This window comes from Pelophylax lessonae (genome assembly GCF_965119305.1).
Source record: "Pelophylax lessonae genome assembly, chromosome: 2".
NCBI classification, from domain to species: Eukaryota; Metazoa; Chordata; class Amphibia; order Anura; family Ranidae; genus Pelophylax; species Pelophylax lessonae.
Genome location: NC_138769.1, coordinates 49,992,438 through 50,016,466, shown reverse-complemented (window position 1 = coordinate 50,016,466; position 24,029 = coordinate 49,992,438). Strand labels below are relative to the sequence as shown.

General features: G+C 44.6%; 1 protein-coding gene across 1 annotated transcript in view; it reads right to left on the bottom strand.

Moving 5' to 3' along the window:
• Nucleotides 1-24,029, bottom strand: part of BACE2 (beta-secretase 2) — a 106,318-nt gene that overhangs the window by 29,872 nt on the left and 52,417 nt on the right. The window contains exons 3-6 of the mRNA XM_082245628.1: nucleotides 23,580-23,796; nucleotides 7,764-7,892; nucleotides 4,272-4,406; nucleotides 1,195-1,296 (exon numbers count right to left, since the gene is read on the bottom strand). Of these exons, the coding sequence (XP_082101754.1) occupies nucleotides 1,195-1,296; nucleotides 4,272-4,406; nucleotides 7,764-7,892; nucleotides 23,580-23,796 (583 nt within the window). The remainder of the gene's footprint in view (nucleotides 1-1,194; nucleotides 1,297-4,271; nucleotides 4,407-7,763; nucleotides 7,893-23,579; nucleotides 23,797-24,029) is intronic.

The window sequence follows — 24,029 nt, the reverse complement described above, 5'->3', positions numbered from 1 at the left end:
CACTGTATCAGAATGATAGAACATTGTATGAGCTTTGCCTCATAGACTGTTGTAGACCGTTGCCATAAAGTCTGTGACTTCTGAATAATCAGGGCTTTGCCTTGATGTGGATTCCATGTTCTTCAACGTAGGAGATGGACAGTCTGTTACTGGTGGCCTCCTGCTATTGTCTGTGTATGAAGGTGTGATGTGTTTACACTTATAATAAGGTGTATTGTACTTCAGTAGCTTGATGACGGCAAGTCTGCTAGTTAATAAGCTCAAGTTAATTAACCACTTCAGCACCGGAAGGTTTTACCCCCTTAATGACCAGGCCATTTTTTGCGATGCGGCACTGCCTAACTTTCACAATTGCGCGGTCCTGGGACGCTGTACCTAAATACAATTTATGTCCTTTATTCCCACAAGTAGAGCTTTCTTTTGGTGGCATTTGATCACCTGTGCGGTTTTTAGATTTTGCGCTACAAACAGAAAAAGAGCGACAATTTTGAAAAATTGTCTAATTGTGCTTACTAACTGTGGGGTGGTTGGGGGGCTCTGTGAAAGCTCAGCTGAGACACACAATCTCACTGTGCCAGTCTGACAGGAGAGCCGCATGCTTTGTTTACATAGGCAGGCAGCTCTCCTGTCAGTTTCCCCGAAGATCGTGGGAGGCCAGCGGCAATCCAGCCCACTCCTCCCGCTGTCTGGCTCCCGCTGTGTCTAAGACACAGGGAGCATCATTCCGGCGGCGTGCGCTGCCGAGACCGCGTGCACATAATCGCGTAGATCTACGCGATTATGTGCAGCCGAGCCGCCCTGCCACAGTAAATATGCGTGGGGCGGTCAGCGAGTGGTTAAACCACTGTCATCTATTAGTTGCTAGTGGGAAAGTAGGATACTGGTTGTGTTGGTTGTTCCTTAGATATTTTAATTATATTTCTGTACACAATTTCATTTGCATAGGATAATGTAATCAGGCACCTGACCCGGTGGGGTATATATTTGGTGTGAGTTGATCAACAAAGGTTCCAGATCTTATACAAGCTATTCTTGGCTAGTTTTGTATGGGGGCAGCTAGAATATCTGACATCTATGTTCAATACTGAAGGTAGATGTATTGTGAAGGAAGCACACAAGCACATTGTGGGGGTCGCGATTCGGTTACACCCCATATAGGGGACAGCAGTTATTCTTTATATAAAAAGAGCTTACCAAAGATGTCTGAACAATGGCTTCCACCATGGCATTGAAGACCTTGTCTGGGAGACGCAGGAGTGTCGTGCCGCTGTCCACAATGGCTTTGTCGGTGTTGTACTGGAAGAAAAGAAATAAGCCATAAATTGTGATCGTGTCACTCCGATGCAGAAAAAAATGCACTGGACTGCATGTGGTGTGAACTGGAACTAAATAAGGACATGTGTGTCCCAATGCATTTTTGGTGCATTTTATAGTGTTCCAGTACAGTCCAGTGCAGGAAAAATGAGGCATGTTCTACTTTTTTCTGGAACTGGAACGCACTGGAACTGTAAACACTGGTGTAAACTATGCCATTGAAAACTATATAACCTACTTTCCAAGCGTTTTTGCTGCAGAAAAAAAAGCACTGGGCTTTATGTGGTGTAAACTGGCCCAAAAAATAACAAACAGTAAGTAGCTTACTATGGGGGCACCCGAGCCGAGCCGAGCCACTGCTCTGTGTATCCGATCAGACACAGAGCTGTGGTTCAGCCCTTCTGTCCTTATTGGCTCACTGACAGCAGCAGGAGCCAATGGCGCCACGCTGCCGTCTCAGTCAATGAGGAAGGAGAGTCCCTGGCAGCAGAAACACTCCTGCAACATCACTGGATTTAGATCGGGCTCAGGTAAGTATTAGGGGAGCTGCTGCATACAGAAGGTTTTTTTATCTTGATGCATAGAATGCATTACGATAAAAAACCTTCTGGTTTTGCAACCACGTTAAATCCTAAACCACAAATAAAATATTTTGCAATCATTAGATGTGGTGGCTGCATTCGTTTTTTTTTTTTCCTCTTCTGTTTTCAGCTGATTATCTGCCCAGAAACACAGCTCCTGTATTAGAGAATCCCCACTCTGGATGAAGGCACAACACTAACCTAACCCCTAAAGTGAGCCCACCACTAATATAACCTCTAAAGTGAGCCCACCACTAACCTAACCCCCACAGCAAGCCCACCACTAACCTAACCCCTAAACTGTGCCCACCACTAACCTAACCCCCAAAATGAGCCCACTAATAACCTAACCCCTAAAGTGAGCCCACCACTAAGCTAACCTGCAAAGTGAGCCCACCACTAAGCTAACCCGCAAAGTAAGCCCACCACTAACCTAACAAGCAAAGTGAGCCCGCCACTAACCTAACCCGCAAAGTGAGCCCACCACTAACCTAACCCCTAAAGTGAGCCCACCACTAACCTAACCCGCAAAGTGAATCCACCACTAACCAAACCTCTAAAGTGAGCCCACCACTAACCTAATCCCCAAAATGAGCCCACTCTTAACCTAACCCCTAAAGCGAGCCTACTGCTAACCTAACCCCCTAAGTGAGCCTACTACTAACCTAAACAATAAAGTGAGCCCACCACTAACTTAATTCCCATAGAAAGCCCGCCACTAATCTAACTCGCAAAGTGAGCCCACCATTAACCTAATCTGCAAAGTGAGCCCACCACAAACCTAAACCCTACAAAGAGCCCACCACAAACCTAACCCCTACAAAGAGCCCACCACAAACCTAACCCCTACAAAGAGCCCACCACAAACCTAACCCCTACAAAGAGCCCACCACAAACCTAACCCCTTAGAAAGAGCCCACCACTAACCTAACCCCTACAAAGTGCCCACCACAAACCTAACCCCTTACAAAGAGCCCACCACTAACCTAACCCCTTACAAAGAGCCCCCCACTAACCTAACCCTTACAAAGAGCCCACCACAAACCAAACCCCTACAAAGAGCCCACCACAAACCTAACCCCTTAGAAAGAGCCCACCACTAACCTAACCCCTTACAAAGAGCCCACCACTAACCTAACCCAAAAAGTGAGCCCAATACTAACCTAACCCGCAAAGTGAACCCAACAAAAACCCAATCACTACAGCGAGCCCAACACTAACCTAACCCCCAAAGTTTGCCCAACACTAACCTAACCACTAAAGTTTGCCCACCACTCGCCCACTTCTAAAGTGAGCCCATCACTAACCTAACCCCTAATGTAAGCCTGGACATCAAGACCTACTCTTCTGCATACTCGCCTTCCCCTGCCCCGGGAGCCTCTACGGACTCGCGCAGCCAGAAAAACCTGATCCGACATTTAATGGTTAAACATATGGACACCTTGTTTACCAAGCACTACAGGAAATACAAGCAGATTAATCTGTAAACAGTTTTACAGTCTCATAAAACAAACTGCCACGCATAGTAATAATGTTCTGATTGTGCATATAAATACATATAAAACGTTGTTACGCACGCAGGCTTTCAGGGTCCCATCTTTGGGCTTTTAAATAATACTGAAATTGGTTACAAGGAGGAACAAACATTAACGATTTTATTGGGAGCTAGGGGGCCCCATCAGCTTGCATCAATTTAGCCAATAAAGAGCATCACTTAACGCAGACCTCCACCCTTTTAACCTTTTTTATTTATTTAATGTTTTTAAGTTAATTATCTTTCCCTACAGTTCAGGTTTGTCATTCATGCCTAGCCAGGGGCGATATATTCAGCCCCTACACATGTACGGAATACGGGGGGGGGGGTTTACTTTGGGATTCGTTGCAGCGTTTCTGCAAATGCACATGGTCCTACAAACTGCCTCCTAGGATTTCTACATCACTCATTTCAGGGTGCAGATTGCGGGATTATATGGTGCAGGATGTCTGCCAGAAGTTTGCGGTGCGTTTGCACATGCGCAATGGGTCCAGCGCATGCAACAGAGATCTGCCCGGTCTAGAACTAGCAAAGATCCCCGTTGTACATCTGTGCACGTGCCGGAAATGAATTAAAGATTATGGTGCCAGAAATAAGCAGTTTAGGGAGAACTTTCCCTACAAGCAAGACAACACCAGACTCCATGGACTAATAAGTATGTTTTTTTTCCCACTTTTATACAGGGACAAGTTTAAGGATTGAAATTTAAATTTTTGATAGCAAGAGTGGAGTCCATCTTTAAGCTCCAAACTTTCTGCATTACTCAATGGATAACAATGGCACAAAAAGTATGAATACATAAATAAGACAAATACTTTACACATCCTTAATAGACCTCGTACCTCTTTACAGTCCAGGTTCAGGTTCATCCCCCCGACCTCAAACTTGAGAACTTCCACTTGATAATACCACTCCTCAGTGATGGGGGTATACCAGATGTCCCCTGAGTACAGCGTTGGTTCTAGCCCACCCATGACCTGCAAATGCAAACAAATTGGATATGATCTCAAAAAGTAAAAATGTGCCATCTTCTAAAACTGTTAATTGTGTCCCCAAAAAAAATACATGGTTTGTCTTGAATTTTTATTGAGCAATAGAAGTGCACTTCCTGTGCCTTTAGCCTCATAGTTCTATATATCTGCAGTGTAGGAGCATCCAAGGCACTGCTGCATCCAACTGCCTGTCGCTCCAGGTTCAGGGTGAGATTTGGTAATCTCATAACTGTGCTGATCACGGTTCTCTTTGCTGGAGAGGAAGCTGTACCTGAGGACCTGCAGTGCAAGGATCTCCCTGCTCCGGCTTCATTCATTCTGTGCATCTGGGCTTCCTCTTATATTCCAAGAATCCCTACTAATTCTTGGATATGACCCCACCAGACATTTGATCACTGGTCATCAGGGGAGCAGCTTTGGCATGAGGAGTCCTTCTCTTCTACCATGATGGCCACCTTCACGCAGAGGCACAGAACAAGACATAGTAAGTCTATAATGGCGAAGCGATGAGCTGCAGGGAGACCACAGGCAATACTAGTGACTACCGCTTTGCCCTCTGCCTACATTTTTTTGGGTATTTCTTTCCATGGTGATGTCACAGGAAGCAATGAAATTTGTTTCTTGCTACAGGAACAATAGAAGAGAAAAACAAATTCTGGGACAAGATCTAAAGGGGGGAGAGGGAGGTTTGGGAGTAAATTTGGTCAATGTCTGGGAGTACACTTTAAAATGTATTCAATTTTGAACAAGGCTACAACAATGATTAAAGTGGTTGTAAACCTCAGACATGAAATATGAACAAAGCATATCCCTCTATTGTGTGTACTTGCCTCAATTAGGTGTAATTTGCTGCCTTGTTCCTCTGCTATCAGCATAAATCCCTTTTGACAAGTTTTCCTGCCACCAAAAGAAAAAAGGGGACAGGGGAGGGATCTCCAGCTGATTGACAGCCTCAGCTCTGTTCCTGTGTGCTGTGTGGATGCGGTGTCTCTCTTCCGTCCTATCAGCTCTCAGAGCTGTCCTCAATTGAGGAAGTGTATATTTTAGCTCTCCGCCCCCTTATTTCCAAATTCCGGACTTTGAACAGATGTAGAGGTGAGAAGACTGCAGATAGACAGGTACAACCTATGCAGGAGGATTTGTTTAATCTCTGTGTATCACCTAAGACCAGTCACTTCACTGGGTATATGTAAGGGCTTACAATCACTTTAAAGCCAACCATGTATCTATGAAATCCCATAATTTCCTGTTCCAGTGGCATAGCAGGAAATGAAGGAAAATCTCTCAGAGGGGGACGCAGACCATCTTAACTGAATTCCAAAACTTTGGGCCAACTTCAAGAAAGCCCTTCCAAGGCACTATGCTCCCACCCTTTAAGGCTGACTATATAATATACTTTTTATAAACTTTTTCTGATGGGTTCAGGCCAGTCACATCACATTGCAGGGTCCTGTCTGGCTATTCTCTAGGATGGCCGGTCCTTATCGATGCAGAAATTGGCAATGACATACTGACATCAGTAGTCATAAAAAGTGTTGCGCTATCCAAAAAATACAAAACAAAAAAGCAGCTCTGGCTGCAATACTTGTCTTTAGTGTAGAGCTGTCTCATGCAGTACCTCTTCACAACCACAAGATGTCCTCAGATAAGGCGACCAGAAAGAAAGAAAGAGTTGGGCTATGACTGTATGCCTATGGCATCATCCACAGTACATCACTGATGTCAGTATCAACAAAATATTACTGCACTTGTATTAAAAAAATAAATAGTGATTGGAAAGTTGCACCAGTAAGTGAGATATTCATCACAATAAAAATAGTCCTAAAAAGTGTTGCGCTATCCAAACAATACAGTGCATCAAAACATCACATTCACATGACACACATAAAGTCCAAAAATAGTGATGATGTAGGGAAAGGGTCCTCCTTTCCAAAGTGAAATCCCCCCACCACATATATGGATGTCCTCTTAGCAGAGAGTATGGACCTCCTATCACGGAAGATCAACTAGGCTAGTGCGTTTCCACTGATGTTGTTCCAACATAAAATTGAAAGGGACCATTTAGGATTTCCCACAAACTTGACACTATTCCAAACGCCTCAGACCGTCATAGCCATTGGTGTGAATCCAATAAAGAGATTAGCGCTGATAGTGTAAAACCTCTTATGAGTATTCTTTATTAATGATAAACCGTGCACTTACATGGTTCACGCTTCCAACAGGCATATAAACGAATCCACTAGATATGGCAACCGCTATCACTTCCCGGTAGCTGCGATGACAAGGATATGTACCTCCGCCCGACCAGTTTCGTCACAACAGGACTTCTTCCGGGGCAAGAGGTTTCGTCACAACAGGACTTCTTCCGGGGCAAGAGGTTTCGTCACAACAGGACTTCTTCCGGGGCAAGAGGTTTCGTCACAACAGGACTTCTTCCGGGGCAAGAGGTTTCGTCACAACAGGACTTTTTCCGGGGCAAGAGGTTTCGTCACAACAGGACTTTTTCCGGGGCAAGAGGTTTCGTCACAACAGGACTTCTTCCAGGGCAAGAGGGCATCCATATATGTGGTGGCGGTGAATTCACCAGGTGGAGAGATTTCACTTTGGAAAGGAGGACCCTTACCCTACATCACTATTTTTTGGACTTTTTGTGTGTCATGTGAATGTGATGTTTTGATGCACTGTATTGGTTGGATAGCGCAACACTTTTTAAGCGCCGGTTCACACTACCGCGACGCTACTTCCAGGGGCGACCTCCGAGATTGCGGTGCGAGCAGCGCGCCGCGACCTCGGAGCACCCGCCACGGACTTCATAACATTGAAGTCTATGGCAGTCGCCTCCTGGTCGCCCCAAAGAAGCTCCGGACCCTTTTTCTAGGTCGGAGCGACTTGTGTCGCTCCTATTAGAACGGGTCCGCAGCTTCCCTATGGGAGGCGACCTGCGGCGACCTGTGAGGCGACCAGGTCGCCTCACAGGTCGCCCTAGTGTGAACCGAGGCTCAGACTATTGTTTTTATTGTGATGAATAGCTAACTTTAGTGGTGCAACTTTCCAATCACTATTTTTTTTAAAACCAATGCAGTAATATTTTGTGGATACTGACATCAGTGCTGTACTGTAAATGAATGCAAGGTCATCATGCCATACAGTCCAACTGAGAGATTCTGGTAACCATATCTGAGGACATCTTGTGGTTATGAAGAGGTACTGCATGAGACAGCTCTACACTAAAGACGAGTATCGCAGCCAGAGCTTTTTTTTTTTTGGACAAAACTACATGAGGACATTAAAAAAAAAAAATAAATAAAAGTATAGGCTGAAAGCACTTCTGGATTTACTTACAAGACTGCCTCCATTGATTCCGGCCCCTGTCGTGGGCAGACCAGCCCCACACATCTGCATGGAGAAAATGTTCGGAATATCTGCCTGCTTTACCAAGGAATCAAAGAACGTTTCCACAGAGCTTGACGGCTGCAAAAGTTAGATAGAAAAAAATTAAAAAGGTTTCATACAATTACTTATAGCAATACATTTTCATTCACTTAGAACTGTCGACAAGTAAGTTCCTCATAACTAAGGCCCCATTCACACTTTGCGAAGCCGTAACTCGCATTCCCGCTCAAGATTTTGTGTGGGCAATTTTCCTGCATTGCACATAGGGCAGTCCATTCACTTCAATGGGCTGTCCTATGCGCCTTTGTCGCCGAAAAGAAGCTCCTGCTCCTTTTAGGTTGCATTCACACCTAAGCGCTACGTTTTTTTTACAAGTTCTTAAACCATTTGTATGGGCGTTTTTGAGCATTTTTGTACAGCGTTTTTTTATTGGCCAGTAGAGAAAAATATCAGTTTCATCATTTGTTGCTAGGTTTTTGAGCTTTTCATCCACTTTTATTTATTATTTTTTTTAACTTTATTTTGTAAGGGGTTAAATGTTATGGTAAGGGTTAGGGGATACATTTTTTTTTTTTATTTATTTACTTATTATTTATTTTGTTAGGGGTTAGGATTAGGCTTAATATTAGGGTCTGGGATTAATACAAGTGTTAGGGTTCTTTTTTATTATTTTTAGTATTATTTGGGTTTTATTTATTTATTATGCATTTTATTTAATTATTTATTTATTGCATTTGAGCAGAAAAACATTAAGAAATGCCTGACAAAACACACTAAAACACTCAAAAACGCTCAAATCAAGTATTTCCATGCATTTCTAAGAAACAAAAAATGCAGATTCGAGCTAAAAAAAGAAAAAAAAAAAAAAAAAAAAAAAAAAAAAAAAAAAAAAGAAGAAGAGCTCCAGAACTTTTTTGAGCTTCAGGCGTCTCATAGTTAAGATGTGAACCAACTCCATAGAGAAAAACGGATTTATTTCTCCTCCAGCGTTTTGGAGCTTCGAGCGCGGAGGTGTGAATGGGGCCTTAAGGCGACAAGTTTCACACGATTAATAAAGGCCAGTTTTGCCGCTAGATTCTATCGCACAACAATCGCGGGCAAATCGCATCACATTTAGAGCAATGGTTGTGCTGTTGATCTTGATGGTAAAGTCACATGGAGGGGATCCTTGAGGAGGAAATATTTCAAGCACAGCTTTAGAAAGATTGAGTTTGAGGAAGTGGTGTGATATCCATACGAATATGTCACTCAGTAAGTTTGTGATACGTGAGGAGATTGAGGGGGTAAGTTGAGGAGTGGAGCGATAGATCTGGGTGTAGTCAGCATTTAGGTGGTATTCGAAGCCATGGGAGGTCATCAACTGGCCCAGGGAAGAGATATAGAGAGAGAAAAGGAGGAGCCCAAGGACGGAGCCATGGGGTACCCCAACAGAAAGAGGAAGAGGCGTGGTGGAGATGGTGTTGTATGCGATACTGAAAGTGTGCTGAGATAGGTAGGAGGAGAACCATGAAAGAGCAGAATCACGGTGGCCAAGGGAGTGGAGTTTGTTGAGAAGGAACGGGTGCTCAACTTTGTCGAAGGCAGCAGAAAGGTCCAAGAGTATGAGTATGGAGTACTGGTCGTTGGTTTTAGCAGTTAGTAGGACATTGGTTGAGTTTTATTAGGACATTGGTTGAGTTTTAGTAGGGCAGTTTTAGTGGAATGCTGTAGGCGGAAGCCGGACTGTACGGGATTGAGAAGGTTGTCATCAGTGAGGTAGCAACTCATACGGTTGTGGACAAGGCGTTCAAGAAGCTTGGAGGCAAAGAGGAGCAGGGAGATGGGTCTTGGGAAGTGAAAAGTTGTTGGGGTGTACCTGAATGACCGAGGTTGGGAAGCACTGCTCTCATTGCCCTTTTTAGACATACCACCCCCTTTTCTTTCTCTAGTACCGGTGTGTACGAGGATTCCTGTGATAAGGTTGTGTGGCAATAAAAGAAGGTGGTAATGGAAGACATTTCGAAGTCAAAAGTAGCTAAAAATTATAACACGTCAGCACTGGACTGTAAGGGAAAAAGAGGAGGGACTTCAGTTGGGTAATGTCCCAACTCGGGGAAATGTAAAAATTGCAATGCATAGGATCAACTGCTTGTTAATTCTAGAAGACGTTTACTTACCTGATCCTCCACTCCCCCAGCAGACAATGCTCCCCTGCTTCGGCCTTGATGCCAGCAGGATTGCAGACCACTGAGGCAAGGGGGAGAAGACACTGTCGGGACCAGTCTAGCAACACAGAGGATCAGGTAAGTAAATCCCTGTCCCCTAAACTGAAAGTGGTTAACCCTTTCAGTTCAGGCACCGCCCCACTGCACGGGATAATTTTCTCGTTTCCTGCATATGGCTGTAAAGCAGGGCTCTCAAAACTTTCCAACCAAAGGGCCAGTTTACAGCCCTTCAAAATTTAGGGGGGCCAGACTGTAACCATTGGTAGTAGAAAATGCCCTGGCATTGGGGGGTGAGGGGGGGTCTAAACAATGCCATAGGCTTGGTGGTCAATGGGGGTAAAAAAAATTACCTCATTGGTGGCAGTGGGAGGAATAGTGCCCCATTGTTGGTGTCAGTGGGTGAATTAGTTCCCCAGCTCTGGTGTCAGCAGGGAGTTTAGTACCACATTGTTGGTTTCAGTGGAGAAATAGTGCCCCAAGGGCCAGATAAAGGCAGGCAAAGGGCCACATTTGGCCCACGGGCCATCTTGGAGACCTGTTTTAAAGGGTAACTCCACTTTCATGGGGAAAAACATAGCAGGTAAAAACAAAAAAATAATTTAGCATATACAATTTCTACACAAGTAATTTTGTAATTCAATGTTAAAGAGGTAGTATACTCCGCTATTTGACTTTTACCTATAGGTAAGCCTATAATAAGGCTTACCTGTAGGTACAATTAATATCTCCTAAACCTGCACGGTTTAGGAGATATTCAACCTGCATGCAACCGCTGACGTATGCGGTGCATGCGCTCTGAAGGTCCGGCGGACCTTCAGAGTTCCTTGCCGGATCTTGCGGGAAAGTGAAACTCCCGTGCACATGCGCAGGAGTGACGTCATCGCAGCTCTGGCCACTCACAGTGCCGGAGCCACCAAACCAAGAAGAGACACTGAGGGAGCATGTCTGCTCCCTCAGCGTTGTCCAGACGACCATGCTGGGGTTTCGTTCTAAGGGAAGTATTTCATAATGAGCTAGTATGCGATGCAAACTAGCTCATTATACCTTTGTCCTGCAGGGTTTTTTTTTTTTTTTTTGAGTATACAACCGCTTTATTAAAAAAATGTCCTTTCTTTTTCAGTCTGCAGCTCAGTAATTTTCTGTTAAATGCAATATGGCCACCTGGAGGCATTTTGTACAAAGATACTCAATGGGAAATCATATCTAAAAAGGGATGCAGACCCTGCAAGTGCAGCAGCTGATTGATAATTATAAAACCACTCCAATACACATTCACTTTGCATATGGACACAGACACACACACAGCCATTTCTTCAGAATAACAAAAAGGTAGGAATCTGCAACAACGTTTTGTTAAAATCCTTGTAATGTACAGAGATCACCCAAAGGGGAAAGTGCCCTTTGACACAAAGTCGATTGATCCGGTTTGTCCCCTTACTCCGACTTAACCCAAACCCCTCCTCAAAAGATGCATACTTACCTGAATCTGACGGCAGCGATTCTGCTGTGTTTACATCCAGTCATAGGTGTGCACAGCCTATGGCATTAGGGTGTGCACCCCAAAGCTCAAACACATACTGTATGTGTATGTGCATGTGTATATATACTGACAGTGTCTGTAGGCAGAGATTGGTGTCAGTAGGGCAGTGGATGGCGACTGTAGTTTTTTTATTAATTTTTTTAAATTATTTTTTCGATTTATTTTTATTATTTTTTTTTAACAATATTTTTAGGATCTAAACAGGTGAAATCTGTGCCAGATAGGATGATTAGGGTGTGCCCAGGCACATCTGGCACACCCTGTGCGCACGCCTATGCATCCAGTGCTGCAAGTCTTCACTATCCTGGCTGCTCCTGCTCATTACAGTCCCATGGACTTCTATGGGACCGGCTGTGATCATCTCTGGCCTTGGAACACAGTTCCATTGAAGTCTTTGGAGACCTAATGTGCAGAACTGCTGGCTGCTGCATCAAGGCAAGTATGCATTTGTGGTGGGGGACAGGGGTAGGTCAGGTCAGGGGAAGGAGGCAAAAAGGATAAAATAGAACGTTGGACCTAAAATTAGTTAAAAAAAAAAAAAAAAAAAAAAAAGCTTTCCTGGACAACAGTGCAGAACTTTAGCTTCTTAATGTGGCCATACACTAGTAGAATTTTGTTCAACATTTTTCTTTGTAAGAATTCTATAAGAACATTTGTTCGGTTTTCTAATCCTTAGTGGGGTCAGTCTGACATTTGTTTGTTTTTCTGCAGGAATGAGAAATTTCAAAGGGGCAGGATGGAAACTTTTCCTTGAACGTACGAATTCCTAAAAGTGAATAGTTTTAATTTTAGTTTTAATTTTGCTTAAGTCCATTTATTCCAAAATCAAATGTTAAAGCGATACTAAACACACAGTTTTATTTTCACTGTCGCTTCTATTTCTGTATGAGGGTAATGGTACTGTAATTATTTTAAATTTAAAAAAAACGAAGTACCTTTTTTTCCTAATCGATATACAGCTGTCACATGACCTAGCCATTTCCCAGCCTGTCTGCAGGGAAACATAAGCAGGAGGAGCTTCTAGTTCTCTACTGCTGGTCACATGCTCAAAAAAAACCCCAAAAACTTTGGAATACAGAGTATATAAAAAAATAATAATATCAAACTGATTTAAAATGTTATACCAATATATATTTGAAATCAAATCTTTATTATTAAGTGGCAATAACATGGTGTGGGCAGATTTCTGGCAGTCACTTAGAATAACAGGGAGGTGAAGCCTCCTTTAATCTACAGCTAAAATCTCGCCCCCATTTTGTTTAGCTGGTCAGTGGGCATGGAGGAGCGAGTGGGCTGTCATTTACCACTGTGTATATGTCCACATGTGCTACTCTATAGTCACACGGGCTGCTCCGATGCCATAGGGACACTTTAACCGCCGCACGACTATTTACTGCGGCGGTCAGCCCCTCACAGGCAGAGCGACGTAGTACTACGTCGCTAGCCTGTGAGGGTCTAGGGAGCGAACGCGCACCCCCGGAGGCACGCTCCCCCTCCCCCGCGTGTGACCGGCGGACCCGATGTCAGCCGGTCACTCGGCGATCGTCGGTGCAGAGGGAGAAAGGCAGGCGGCTAATGTAAACAAAGCCGCCTGTCATTCTCCCCTGTGTATGAATGGTGATCATACGGTTCTACTATGTAGGACCGTTGATCACTGTTCATACACCTCAAGCCACAGCCAATCACAGTTAGAATCACGCCCCTAGGGACACACATAACCCCTCCCTCTAAAAAAAAGTTAACCCCTTCACTGCCAGTGTAATTTTACAGTAACAGTGCACATGTATAGCACTGATTACTGTAGAAATGTCACTGGTAACCCCAAAAGTGTTAAAAATGTCAGTCAAGGGTCCGATCTGTCCCCCCCAATGTCACAGTACCGCAAAAAAAAAAAAAAAAATCGCAGATCGCCGCCATTACGCGTTAAAAAAAAACAACAAAAATGACAGAAATCTTTCCCTTTGTTAGTAAACGCGATAAATTTTGCGCAAACCAATCAAAATACGCTTTTTGCGATTTTTTTTTACCAAACATATGTAGCATCGCCTGTCACCGGGTTTTGAGCCAATAGCGGGTGAGCGCGCGCCCGCCTCGGCTCGTTCACAGAGGAGTTTTTTGTGACCGGCGGACCCGATGTCCGCCGGTCACACTACGATCGTTGGTAGAGCGGGAGAAAGGCGGAGCAGCTTATGTAAACAAGCCGCCTGTCATTCTCCCCTGTGTAAAAATGGAGATCAGACGGTTGAGACCGTTGATCTCTGTTTTTACACTAGTAGCCATGTCCCACTACAGTTAGAATCACGCCCCTAGGACACACTTAACCCCTCCCTGTCCAATACAGTTAACCCCTTCCCTGCCAGTGTCATTTTTACAGTAACCGAGCATATGTATAGCACTGATTACTGCAGTAATGTCACTGGTACCCCCAAAAGTGTCAAAAATGTCAGTCAAGGGTCCGATCTGTCCGCCGCAATGTCGCAGTACCGCAAAAAAAAAAAAAAAAAAAAAAATCGCAGATCGCCGCCATTACTCGTTAAAAAAAAAAAAACACCAAAAATGACAAAAATCTTTCCCTTTGTTAGTTAACGCGATAACTTTTGCGCAAACCAATCAAAATACGCTTTTTGCGATTTTTTTTTTACCAAACATATGTAGCATAAAACAAATTGGCCGAAAATGTTAAAAAATTTTGATTTTTACATTTTTTTGGGGGGGAATTTCATATAAAAAAAAAGTGAAAAATATTGTTATTTTTGCAAAATTTACGCTCTTTTTTTGTTTATAGCGCATGATCAAAAAATCGCACAGGTGATCAAATACCACCAAAAGAAAGCTCTGTTTGTGGGAAAAAAAGGACGTGAAATTTGTTTAGGTACAGCATCGCACGACATTTGAATGTGCTGCCGTAACCCAAAAGGCCATAGACCATGATCTCTGACCATCGGGTTATGACTGGGTTTATAGGTAATAGGTCAGTACTTGGGTTACGGCGGCACATTGAAGGACAATCCTGATGTCGGAATTGAGGGTGGTATCATAAACTAATAGTCAGAGATCAGGATCTCTGCTGTGTCCTTCAATGTGCCGCTGTAACCCAAGTACTGACCTACTACCCATAAACCTGTTCATAACCCGATGGTCAGAGATCATGATTTCTGGCCTTTTGGGTTATGACGGCACCTTTAAATCAGAGATCAAGATCTCTGCTGTGTCCTTTAGCCCTTGGTCACACGGTACGACTTCAGGCACGACATACGATTTACAAATTGTACCTAAAGTAGCATTTAATAGTAATAATAAAATAGTAGCACTGAAGTGGCAGTGACTTAGTAGATACAATTTCAAGTAGTACGATTTGAGAAGTAGTTCATGTATTACTTTTTCAGGACTTCAGCAGGATTTTACTGCCATAGATTATAATGTAAATTGAGCTGCAAATCCTACCTGTGCCTATATCAGCACTACTTGAGCTCTGAAAGAAGTTAAATATTAACCTTTTGCTAGTTTCAATTTTGTTCATAACATCACTTTTACTCAGTGTGACATGGACAGCCCCTATCCCTGAACTAGCCATGAAGTCTTATCAAATCGTTACAAATCTCAAAGAAGTATTGCTGAAGTAGTGTTGAAGTCATACTTTAAATTGCACTACTTTAAATCATGACCGCAGGCTTAATGAGCAGAAAAGCAAGATAACTTTCCCTTTGCCTGGCAGCAGGACTCTCTCACATACTTGGGAATTCAGATCCCTTCCAACCTTCACCATTTGTTCGCCTGCAACTTCCCCCCGATCCTAGCCAAAATTAAGACAGATTTGTCCGCATGGACCAAGCTCCCTCTCTCCTGGTTCGGGAGGTCTGCAGTCCTCAAAATGAACGTCCTGCCTAGGCTGCTCTACGTCCTCCAAACAATCCCGATGACTATCCCGAAGCCCTTCTTCCACACCTACAAACAGCTAACGACTGCGTTCCTTTGGCAGAACAAGCGACCTCGTATTCACTACGATCTCCTTTCCCTGCCCAAGCATAAAGGGGGATCGGACTCCCGGATATCCGCAATTACCATATCGCGTGTCATCTCACGGGGATTATTGACTGGAATGTCCACAAACCCTTTTAGGATTGGGTTTCCATAGAAGGAGGTTATACCACACTTGACTTATCCACAACTCCGTGGAGTAAGGCTTCCCTGATTCCAAATGCATTGTGGCAACACCCATTGATAAGTTCGACACTTCGTACTTTTCACCAGGCGTGCAAAACGAGAGCGGTCTCGGCACACTTGGGCCCGATGACCCCAATTAAACTCAACCCTGATTTCCCTCCGCGTATGCTCCGCACCTACCTTGCCAAGCACTGGCCTGACGCCCAACTGCGTATTCATCCCGTCAGTGATGGCGTGAAGCTCTTTCCAGCTTCCTCGATCGCGAAAAAGGCCAAAAGCCCTCCCATTCCACCCTGGACCTTCCTGCTTCTCAGCCACTTTGTTACATCTTTTATTCGCAAATTCCCATGCAAAGACTCTCTATCCCCATTTGACGAACTCTGTCAGCAAGAGGGTCCTCTTCGCAGACTTATCTCGATAACCCACTCCTTCCTGTTTGAGCATTCGGGACGGACTGTGAGTAAACGGTGCGAAGCATGGGAAAAAGAGCTGTCCTGCTCGTTCTCGGAGGAGGAGTGGGAACAAATCTTTATTAAGAATTTACAAATGCTCACGGAACGTATCGGCTTAAGAAAATGGATACAAAATTGTATCCAGGTGGTACCGTACCCCGACGCTTTTGCACAAATTCTCCCCTTTTGTCCACTCCACTTGCTGGAGGTGTCTGTCTGATACTGGATCCCTCCTTCGCGTTCTGTGGTCCTGCCCGAAACTGCATTCGTTTTGGCAGGAAGTGCACAGAATAGTGACACAGGTGACCACATATGCTCTGAAATTTTCGCCTGCTCAACTTCTTCTGCACCACACCCCTGCGTCGCATGCTTCCTACACAAAATCACTTACGATCCACATGATCAATGCTGCCCGACAATGTATTCCTGTGCTATGGAACTCTACGCAGCCCCCGACGATCAAACAGTGGCTTCGTAGGGTGTCCGTAAATAGCGGAGATGGAAGAACTCATCCATATTGCTCAGGATACCCCCGCTAAATATCATAAGAAATGGGCGTGCTGGCTTCATTTCGCTAGCACGGCGGAATTCTCTACACTGAGTTTTTAATGTGGCAACCGTTTGCCCCTATCTCTTGGCCTGTGAATCCCTGCTGATGTTCGCCTTGCTTGTGCTCTTGCTGGCTTATCCTCGTAAATGGTGATCTCTCTTTCGGTTCACTATTACTATCTTACGGCTTTTCCCTTGTTTGTTCATGTCTTGACTGTGTGCTCCCATCCCCCCCCCCCCCACCCATTGAGAAGTTCGACACTTCGTACTTTTCACCAGGCGTGCAAAACGAGAGCGGTCTCGGCACACTTGGGCCCGATGACCCCAATTAAACTCAACCCTGATTTCCCTCCGCGTATGCTCCGCACCTACCTTGCCAAGCACTGGCCTGACGCCCAACTGCGTATTCATCCCGTCAGTGATGGCGTGAAGCTCTTTCCAGCTTCCTCGATCGCGAAAAAGGCCAAAAGCCCTCCCATTCCACCCTGGACCTTCCTGCTTCTCAGCCACTTTGTTACATCTTTTATTCGCAAATTCCCATGCAAAGACTCTCTATCCCCATTTGACAAACTCTGTCAGCAAGAGGGTCCTCTTCGCAGACTTATCTCGATAACCCACTCCTTCCTGTTTGAGCATTCGGGACGGACTGTGAGTAAACGGTGCAAAGCATGGGAAAAAGAGCTGTCCTGCTCGTTCTCGGAGGAGGAGTGGGAACAAATCTTTATTAAGAATTTACAAATGCTCACGGAACGTATCGGCTTAAGAAAATGGATACAAAATTGTATCCAGGTGGTACCGTACCCCGACGCTTTTGCACAAATTCTCCCCTTTTGTCCACTCCACTTGCTGGAGGTGTCTGTCTGATAATGGATCCCTCCTTCGCGTTCTGTGGTCCTGCCCGAAACTGCATTCGTTTTGGCAGGAAGTGCATAGAATAGTCACACAGGTGACCACATACGCTCTGGAATTTTCGCCTGCTCAACTTCTTCTGCACCACACCCCTGCGTCGCATGCTTCCTACACAAAATCACTTACGATCCACATGATCAATGCTGCCCGACAATGTATTCCTGTGCTATGGAACTCTACGCAGCCCCCGACGATCAAACAGTGGCTTCGTAGGGTGTCCGTAAATAGCGGAGATGGAAGAACTCATCCATATTGCTCAGGATACCCCCGCTAAATATCATAAGAAATGGGCGTGCTGGCTTCATTTCGCTAGCACGGCGGAATTCTCTACACTGAGTTTTTAATGTGGCAACCGTTTGCCCCTATCTCTTGGCCTGTGAATCCCTGCTGATGTTCGCCTTGCTTGTGCTCTTGCTGGCTTATCCTCGTAAATGGTGATCTCTCTTTCGGTTCACTATTACTATCTTACGGCTTTTCCCTTGTTTGTTCATGTCTTGACTGTGTGCTACCACCCCCCCCCCCCCGTGTTGTGGTGTGTATTTGTTGAGTGTGTTTTTCTTTTTACCCCCTCCTCCTCCTCCCTCCCCTATCCCTCCCAGTCCCTCTCATGCCTTGCCCTCCCTCTTCTGGCTTATGTGCTCTTTTGCTGGTTGGCTTTGCCAGGTAGCGAGCACCTTTACACCTCCCCTAATGCCCACTTAAGGTACTAGGCCTTCTAGACCCCCCTCCCCACCTCCTCCCCTCGCGTGTCTGGCCTGCCGAAACCCTGGGTGGGGGAGGACGCCACGTCAGGTCCCCCCTGGAACACTTGTACCCCTGTAGCCTCAACGTCTGTACCTACTGTATCTATGCACTACATGTGTCCATGGACACACTCTGATCTTACTGGGTTACTTTAGGTTTCTGTTTACTATGTTGGTCTCTACCTCCATGGACCTCATGTTGTCTATGCCTGATGGGGAGGTCTTCTCCTCTTATGCTGCTCATAGGCTGACATGTAATGTGTGTTTTTGATTGTAGTGTTTTTGATTATACTGTTGTATATGGCGTTGATTTTCTGTAATGCTCCTGATCCTTTTTTCAATAAATTGTTTCAAAAATTAAAAAAACTCTGACTTGAAGATGGCATAATAAACCAACGGTCAGAGATCAGGATCTCTGTTGTGTCCATTAATGAACTGAAAAGTAATACAAAGCTGATGCAACCACCACATCAAAGGACTGGTAAGTTGCAGTACATTAAAGGATAAGTTAATGAACCATATTTAGGGTGTAACATGCAACGTGTTCTGAATGCACGACCCCCCCTACCGATCACTGCTGTGACCTGGGTTCCTCTACCCCAATTCACAAAAGTCCTCTGTAAATGGAAAACTTCAAGGTCCAGGAGCCTTTGCGGCTGTCGGCTTGTAGTTTTCAATGAGCTACCAGGGCGCTGTGGTAGTTCATAGAGTCCTCCAGTCAAAATGTATTGGCTTCCTCGTACGAGGTACAAGCATGCCGATACAAGCTGATCACTGGTGCAATGCTTTCCAGGCTCCTGTAACAAAAAATAATAAATGCAAATTCTTTTTTGCCTGCAAATAAATGTGAATTTACTTTTTTTTTTTTTTTTTTAAGTAAACTTATCCTTTAAATTTTTGTTTTTGGATTTAAATAGGAGAATTTGTTAAGTGGAGGGAGATTATTACAATGATGGTAAAAAATGTTGTTTTCCTTTTATATCTCGAATACTGTCACCAAGTAACAGTCTGTTGCACCTTACACTCCTTTACTCTAGCGATGACGGAGCAGGGAGTCTACCAGCATGTGTAGAGGGAGGGAGTCTGAGGGACGAAGATAAGCAGTTCAGGTAAATGACTTCATATGTGTGGACGTTGTGTTGACTTTGGGTGTAGAGAACTATTCTAACATAGAGCAAACATAAGTATTGACATATCGCCTATAAACCCGACACAGGAAAAACACAGAAATCAGGTTTGGCTTTTTACGCAATCCGCTGTTTTAGCAACTCCCCGTGCCTTGGGTTGTCCAGCTTTCTCAAACACAAGTTCTGCATGGCATCACTACAATGAAATGCCATCTTAAGAGCATTAAAGGGCCCCGGGCAATGCAGTGCACTGGGGCCCTGCCTACACAATCACCCATGAGAATAAAATGAAAATTATCAATAAGGCGATATTTATTCGTATAGCAGTGCCAGGCTAATGACAGCTTCCAAGTTCGGCTACTGGGTCCGGTGAACACACACGGATGGGAGTCAGACTCGACTGTCCTGTGTGTGCCTGATCCCGTGGAGGCAGACAGGGATTCCTGCAGTTGTGGGCTCCCCCTTCACTGCCCAAGTGGCCTAACAGCAGCGCAGGGTCGATAGGCGCTTGGCACCTAAGTTCGTGGCGGGATGCACATGAGAATTGGGACTAGAGCTTGGCTTGGGCTGGGTCACTGGGCAGGTGCCCAGCATGCCCATTCGGTAAGATGGCCCTGCTACAATGCCCAGTCCCTGCCCCCATTGGAAATCATTACCTTCTAAGCTCCAGGTTCACCACATTGTAGATTTCTATCTATCCAGGACAGGTTAGGGTGGATGAAAGAAAAATAATAAAATTTACCTTATTCCTCATGCTGGCATGCTTCCTCCATGCCATGTGACTGGTTCCCTGAACATGCAATATTCCCCACACACACACATTCAAGATAACCGACAGTTCAGTGATGCTGGGTGCTGTAATGACCATAGGTTGGAAACTGTGGATACTCAAAGTGAAGAGATGTCATCAGCACACCAAGGATTCCTCTAAAGGGTCCAAAGTTTTATTTCTTGGTCACATAATAGATATGTAGCAACATTTTGGAGCCACGCAGGGCCCCTTCATCAGGCAGGGGCCCTGCGTGGCTCTAAAACATTGCTACACATCTATTATGTGACCACGAAGTAAAACTTTGGACCCTTCGAGGAATCCTTGGTGTGCCGATGACATTTCTTTACTTTGAGTATCCATGGTTCCTCGAACACTCTCCTCTAAGGCAGTGGTCCTCAACCCTGGCCTACAGGACCCACTAACAGGCCAGATTTGCAAGATAACTGAAATACATCCCAGGTGATATAATTTGCTGCTCAGTGATTGCAGCACTCTAGTCTGCATCTCCCCAAGGTAATACTTAAAATCTGCCCTGTTAGTGGGCCCTGAGGACCGGAGTTGAGGACCACTGCTCTAAGGTACTCTGGCTGGCTATCACACTGTGACATCATCACATACAAAGAAGAACCAATAGCCCTGCACTGTATCAGAGAACAGCGTGGGTCTGCCCACAACCTGAAGTGTTGGTGAGCTTTGGAAGCTTAGCGAGGCAAGGAATAAGATATCACAGTTTATTCTTCTACCCCTGGAAGAAAGGAGGAGCAAAGCACCACACTGCCCTTCTGCACAGTGCAGGATTATTGGTCTTGCTTTGTATGTAATGATATTGAAGAGTGACCACCAGCCACTGAGAAGAGTCTTCGAGGGACCGGTCACACTGCATGGAGGAAGCCTGCCAGAGCAAGGAATAAGGTATTACAGCTTATTCCTATACCCCTAGACCAGCGATGGCAAACCTTGGCACCTCAGATATTTTGGAACTACATTTCCCATGATGTTCATCCACTCTGCAGTGTAGTTGAGCATCATGGGAAATGTAGTTCCAAAACATCTGGGATGCCAAGGTTCGCCATCACTGCCCTAGACCTACCATGCATTTAACCCTTGCAGTGCCAAGGGGTGGGGTGCAAGTTTGGCACTGCACAAGAATTTATTATTTTTTTTTTAACCACTTGACCTCTGGAAGATCTACCCCCCTTCATGACCAGGCCATTTTTTGTGATACAGGACTTTCGTTACATTAAGGGACAATTGTGCGGTCATGCAATGCTGTACACAAATAACATTTCTGGCATTTTTTTTCCCACAAATCAAGCTTTCTTTTGGTGGTATTTGATTACCACTGTGTTTATATTTTTTGCGATATAAACAAAAAAAAAAAAGACCGACAATTTTAAGAAAAAAAAAACAAAACAATATTGTTTACTTTCTGCTGTTAATTATATCTAATAAAAAAATGAAAAAAAAAAAAAATTGAATCTCTTCATAAATTTAGTCCAAGATGTATTCTGCTACACATTTTTGGTAAAATAAAAATCCCAATAGGCGTATATTGATTGGTTTACGTGAATATTATAGCGTCTAATAACTATGATATATTTATGAAAATGTTATTTTATTTTTTTTAAACTAGTAATGGTGGAGATCAGGGACCTGTAGCAGGACTGTGATACTGAGGCAGACGCTGACGTTTTTGACACTTTGCAGGAACCAGTGACACTAATACAGTGATCAGTGCTAAAAAAAAAAAAAGGCACTGTCACTGTACTAATGACACTGGCTAGGAAGGGATTAAACATCTAGGGTGATCAAAGGGTTAACTGTGTGCCTAGCCAGTGTTTTTGTGATGTGCGCACTGCTTTTACTAGGGGAAGAGATGGATTTTATCCCCTGCTTTGCAGGGACACAAAACCTATCCCTTCCTCTTTGTCAGAAAGGGGATCTGCCTTATTTACATAGATAGATCTCCAATCTGTGTGTTATATTGATTATTGGCAGGTGCGTGCCGGCGAACATCCAGTGCCCGGCATCCGCAGATCAGCTTCTGCTGTGATTAATATATACGTGATCATGTGCAGGAGGGCTACCCTGTAGAAGTTAATCTGCTATAGGGTGGTCCAGAACGGGTTCATTTTTAACTTTAACCGCTTGCCGACCACTGCAAGTACATATACTGCAGAGGTCAGCCCCATGCAGGCAAAGTGACGTATGGGTACGTCACTCGCCTGCGAGCCAATAGGGGGCGAGTGCGCGCCGCCGTAGGCGCGCTCCCGCCCCCGCTCACTCACTGGGATCCCCGCGTGTGTGACCAGCGGACCCGATGTCCGCCGTCACTCGCGATCGTCCGTTACAGAGGGAGAAAGGCAGGCGGCTAATGTAAACAAAGCCGCCTGTCATTCTCCCCTGTGTAACAGCAGAGATCATACTGTCCTGCTATGCAGGATTGTATATCTCTGTAGTTACACAAGCAGCCACATCCCTTCACAGTTAGATTCACGCCCCTAGGGACACACTTAACCCCTCCTTCTCCAATAAAGTTAACCCCTTCCCTGCCAGTGTCATTTTTACAGTAACTGTGCATATGTATAGCACTGATTACTGTAGTAATGTCACTGGTACCCCCAAAAGTGTCAAAAATGTCAGTCAAGGGTCCGATCTGTCCGCCGCAATGTCGCAGTCCCGCAAAAAAAAAAAAAAGTTGCAGATCGCCGCCATTACTCGTTAAAAAACAAAAAAAAAAAAAAATAAAAATGACAAAAATCTTTCCCTTAGTTAGTAAACGCAATAACTTTTGCGCAAACCAATTAAAATACGCTTATTGCGATTTTTTTTACCAAACATAGGTAGCAGAAAAAAAATTGGCCTAAAATGTTAAAAAATTTGGATTTTTACATTTTTTTTGGGGAATTTCATGTGAAAAAATGTGAAAAATATTGTTATTTTTGCAAAATTGTCGCTCTTTTTTTGGTTTATAGCGCATGATCAAAAAAAAAAAAAAAACACGCACAGGTGATCAAATACCACCAAAAGAAAGCTCTGTTTGTGGGAAAAAAAAGAACATCAATTTCATTTGGGTACAGCGTCGCACGACCACGCAATTGTCCGTTAAAAAACACGCAGTGCCGAATCGCAAAAAAGGCCCTGGTCAGGAAGGGGGTAAAATATTCCGGGGCTTAAGTGGTTAAATTCCATGGGGGAGCAAAGGACCACGTCAAGTTGGAGCCTATAGCTGTCTTTGTATGCATTTACATAAAACTGGAGTTTGAATAAAAACATGATCCTATTTAAACCAAAATCAGTCTCACCTTGGCCAAAGTGCTGTAAGCCAGTCCCAGAATCCCTTGCCAGTTGATCTGCGGCATGAAGAAACTCTCAGACTCCAAGATAGAAGCGAGGTTGACCAAAAACGTCCCATTTACTCCTTTCGGGACGCTGATGACATCTTTCCCAAGAACTCCAGTCCAACTTCCCTGAGTGTACCTGACCGTTACCTCTGTTTCAAGAGACTGGTACGTAGAGGACCTGCAAAACCAACACATGATGTAATCCTTGCAGCCACATGGTATGCATGGACGTTGAAATAACTTCCACTTACTTATACAAATCACAAAAAATGAAAATTATAAACATTCATGCCAGGGGCGTAACTACAGGGGTTGCAATTGCAACCGGGCCCCATGCTCCAGGGGGCCTGTGCAGCTCCCCTGTACACCTGGATAGGAGGGGCGGTGGGGGCAGCATGTAGAGAAATCACT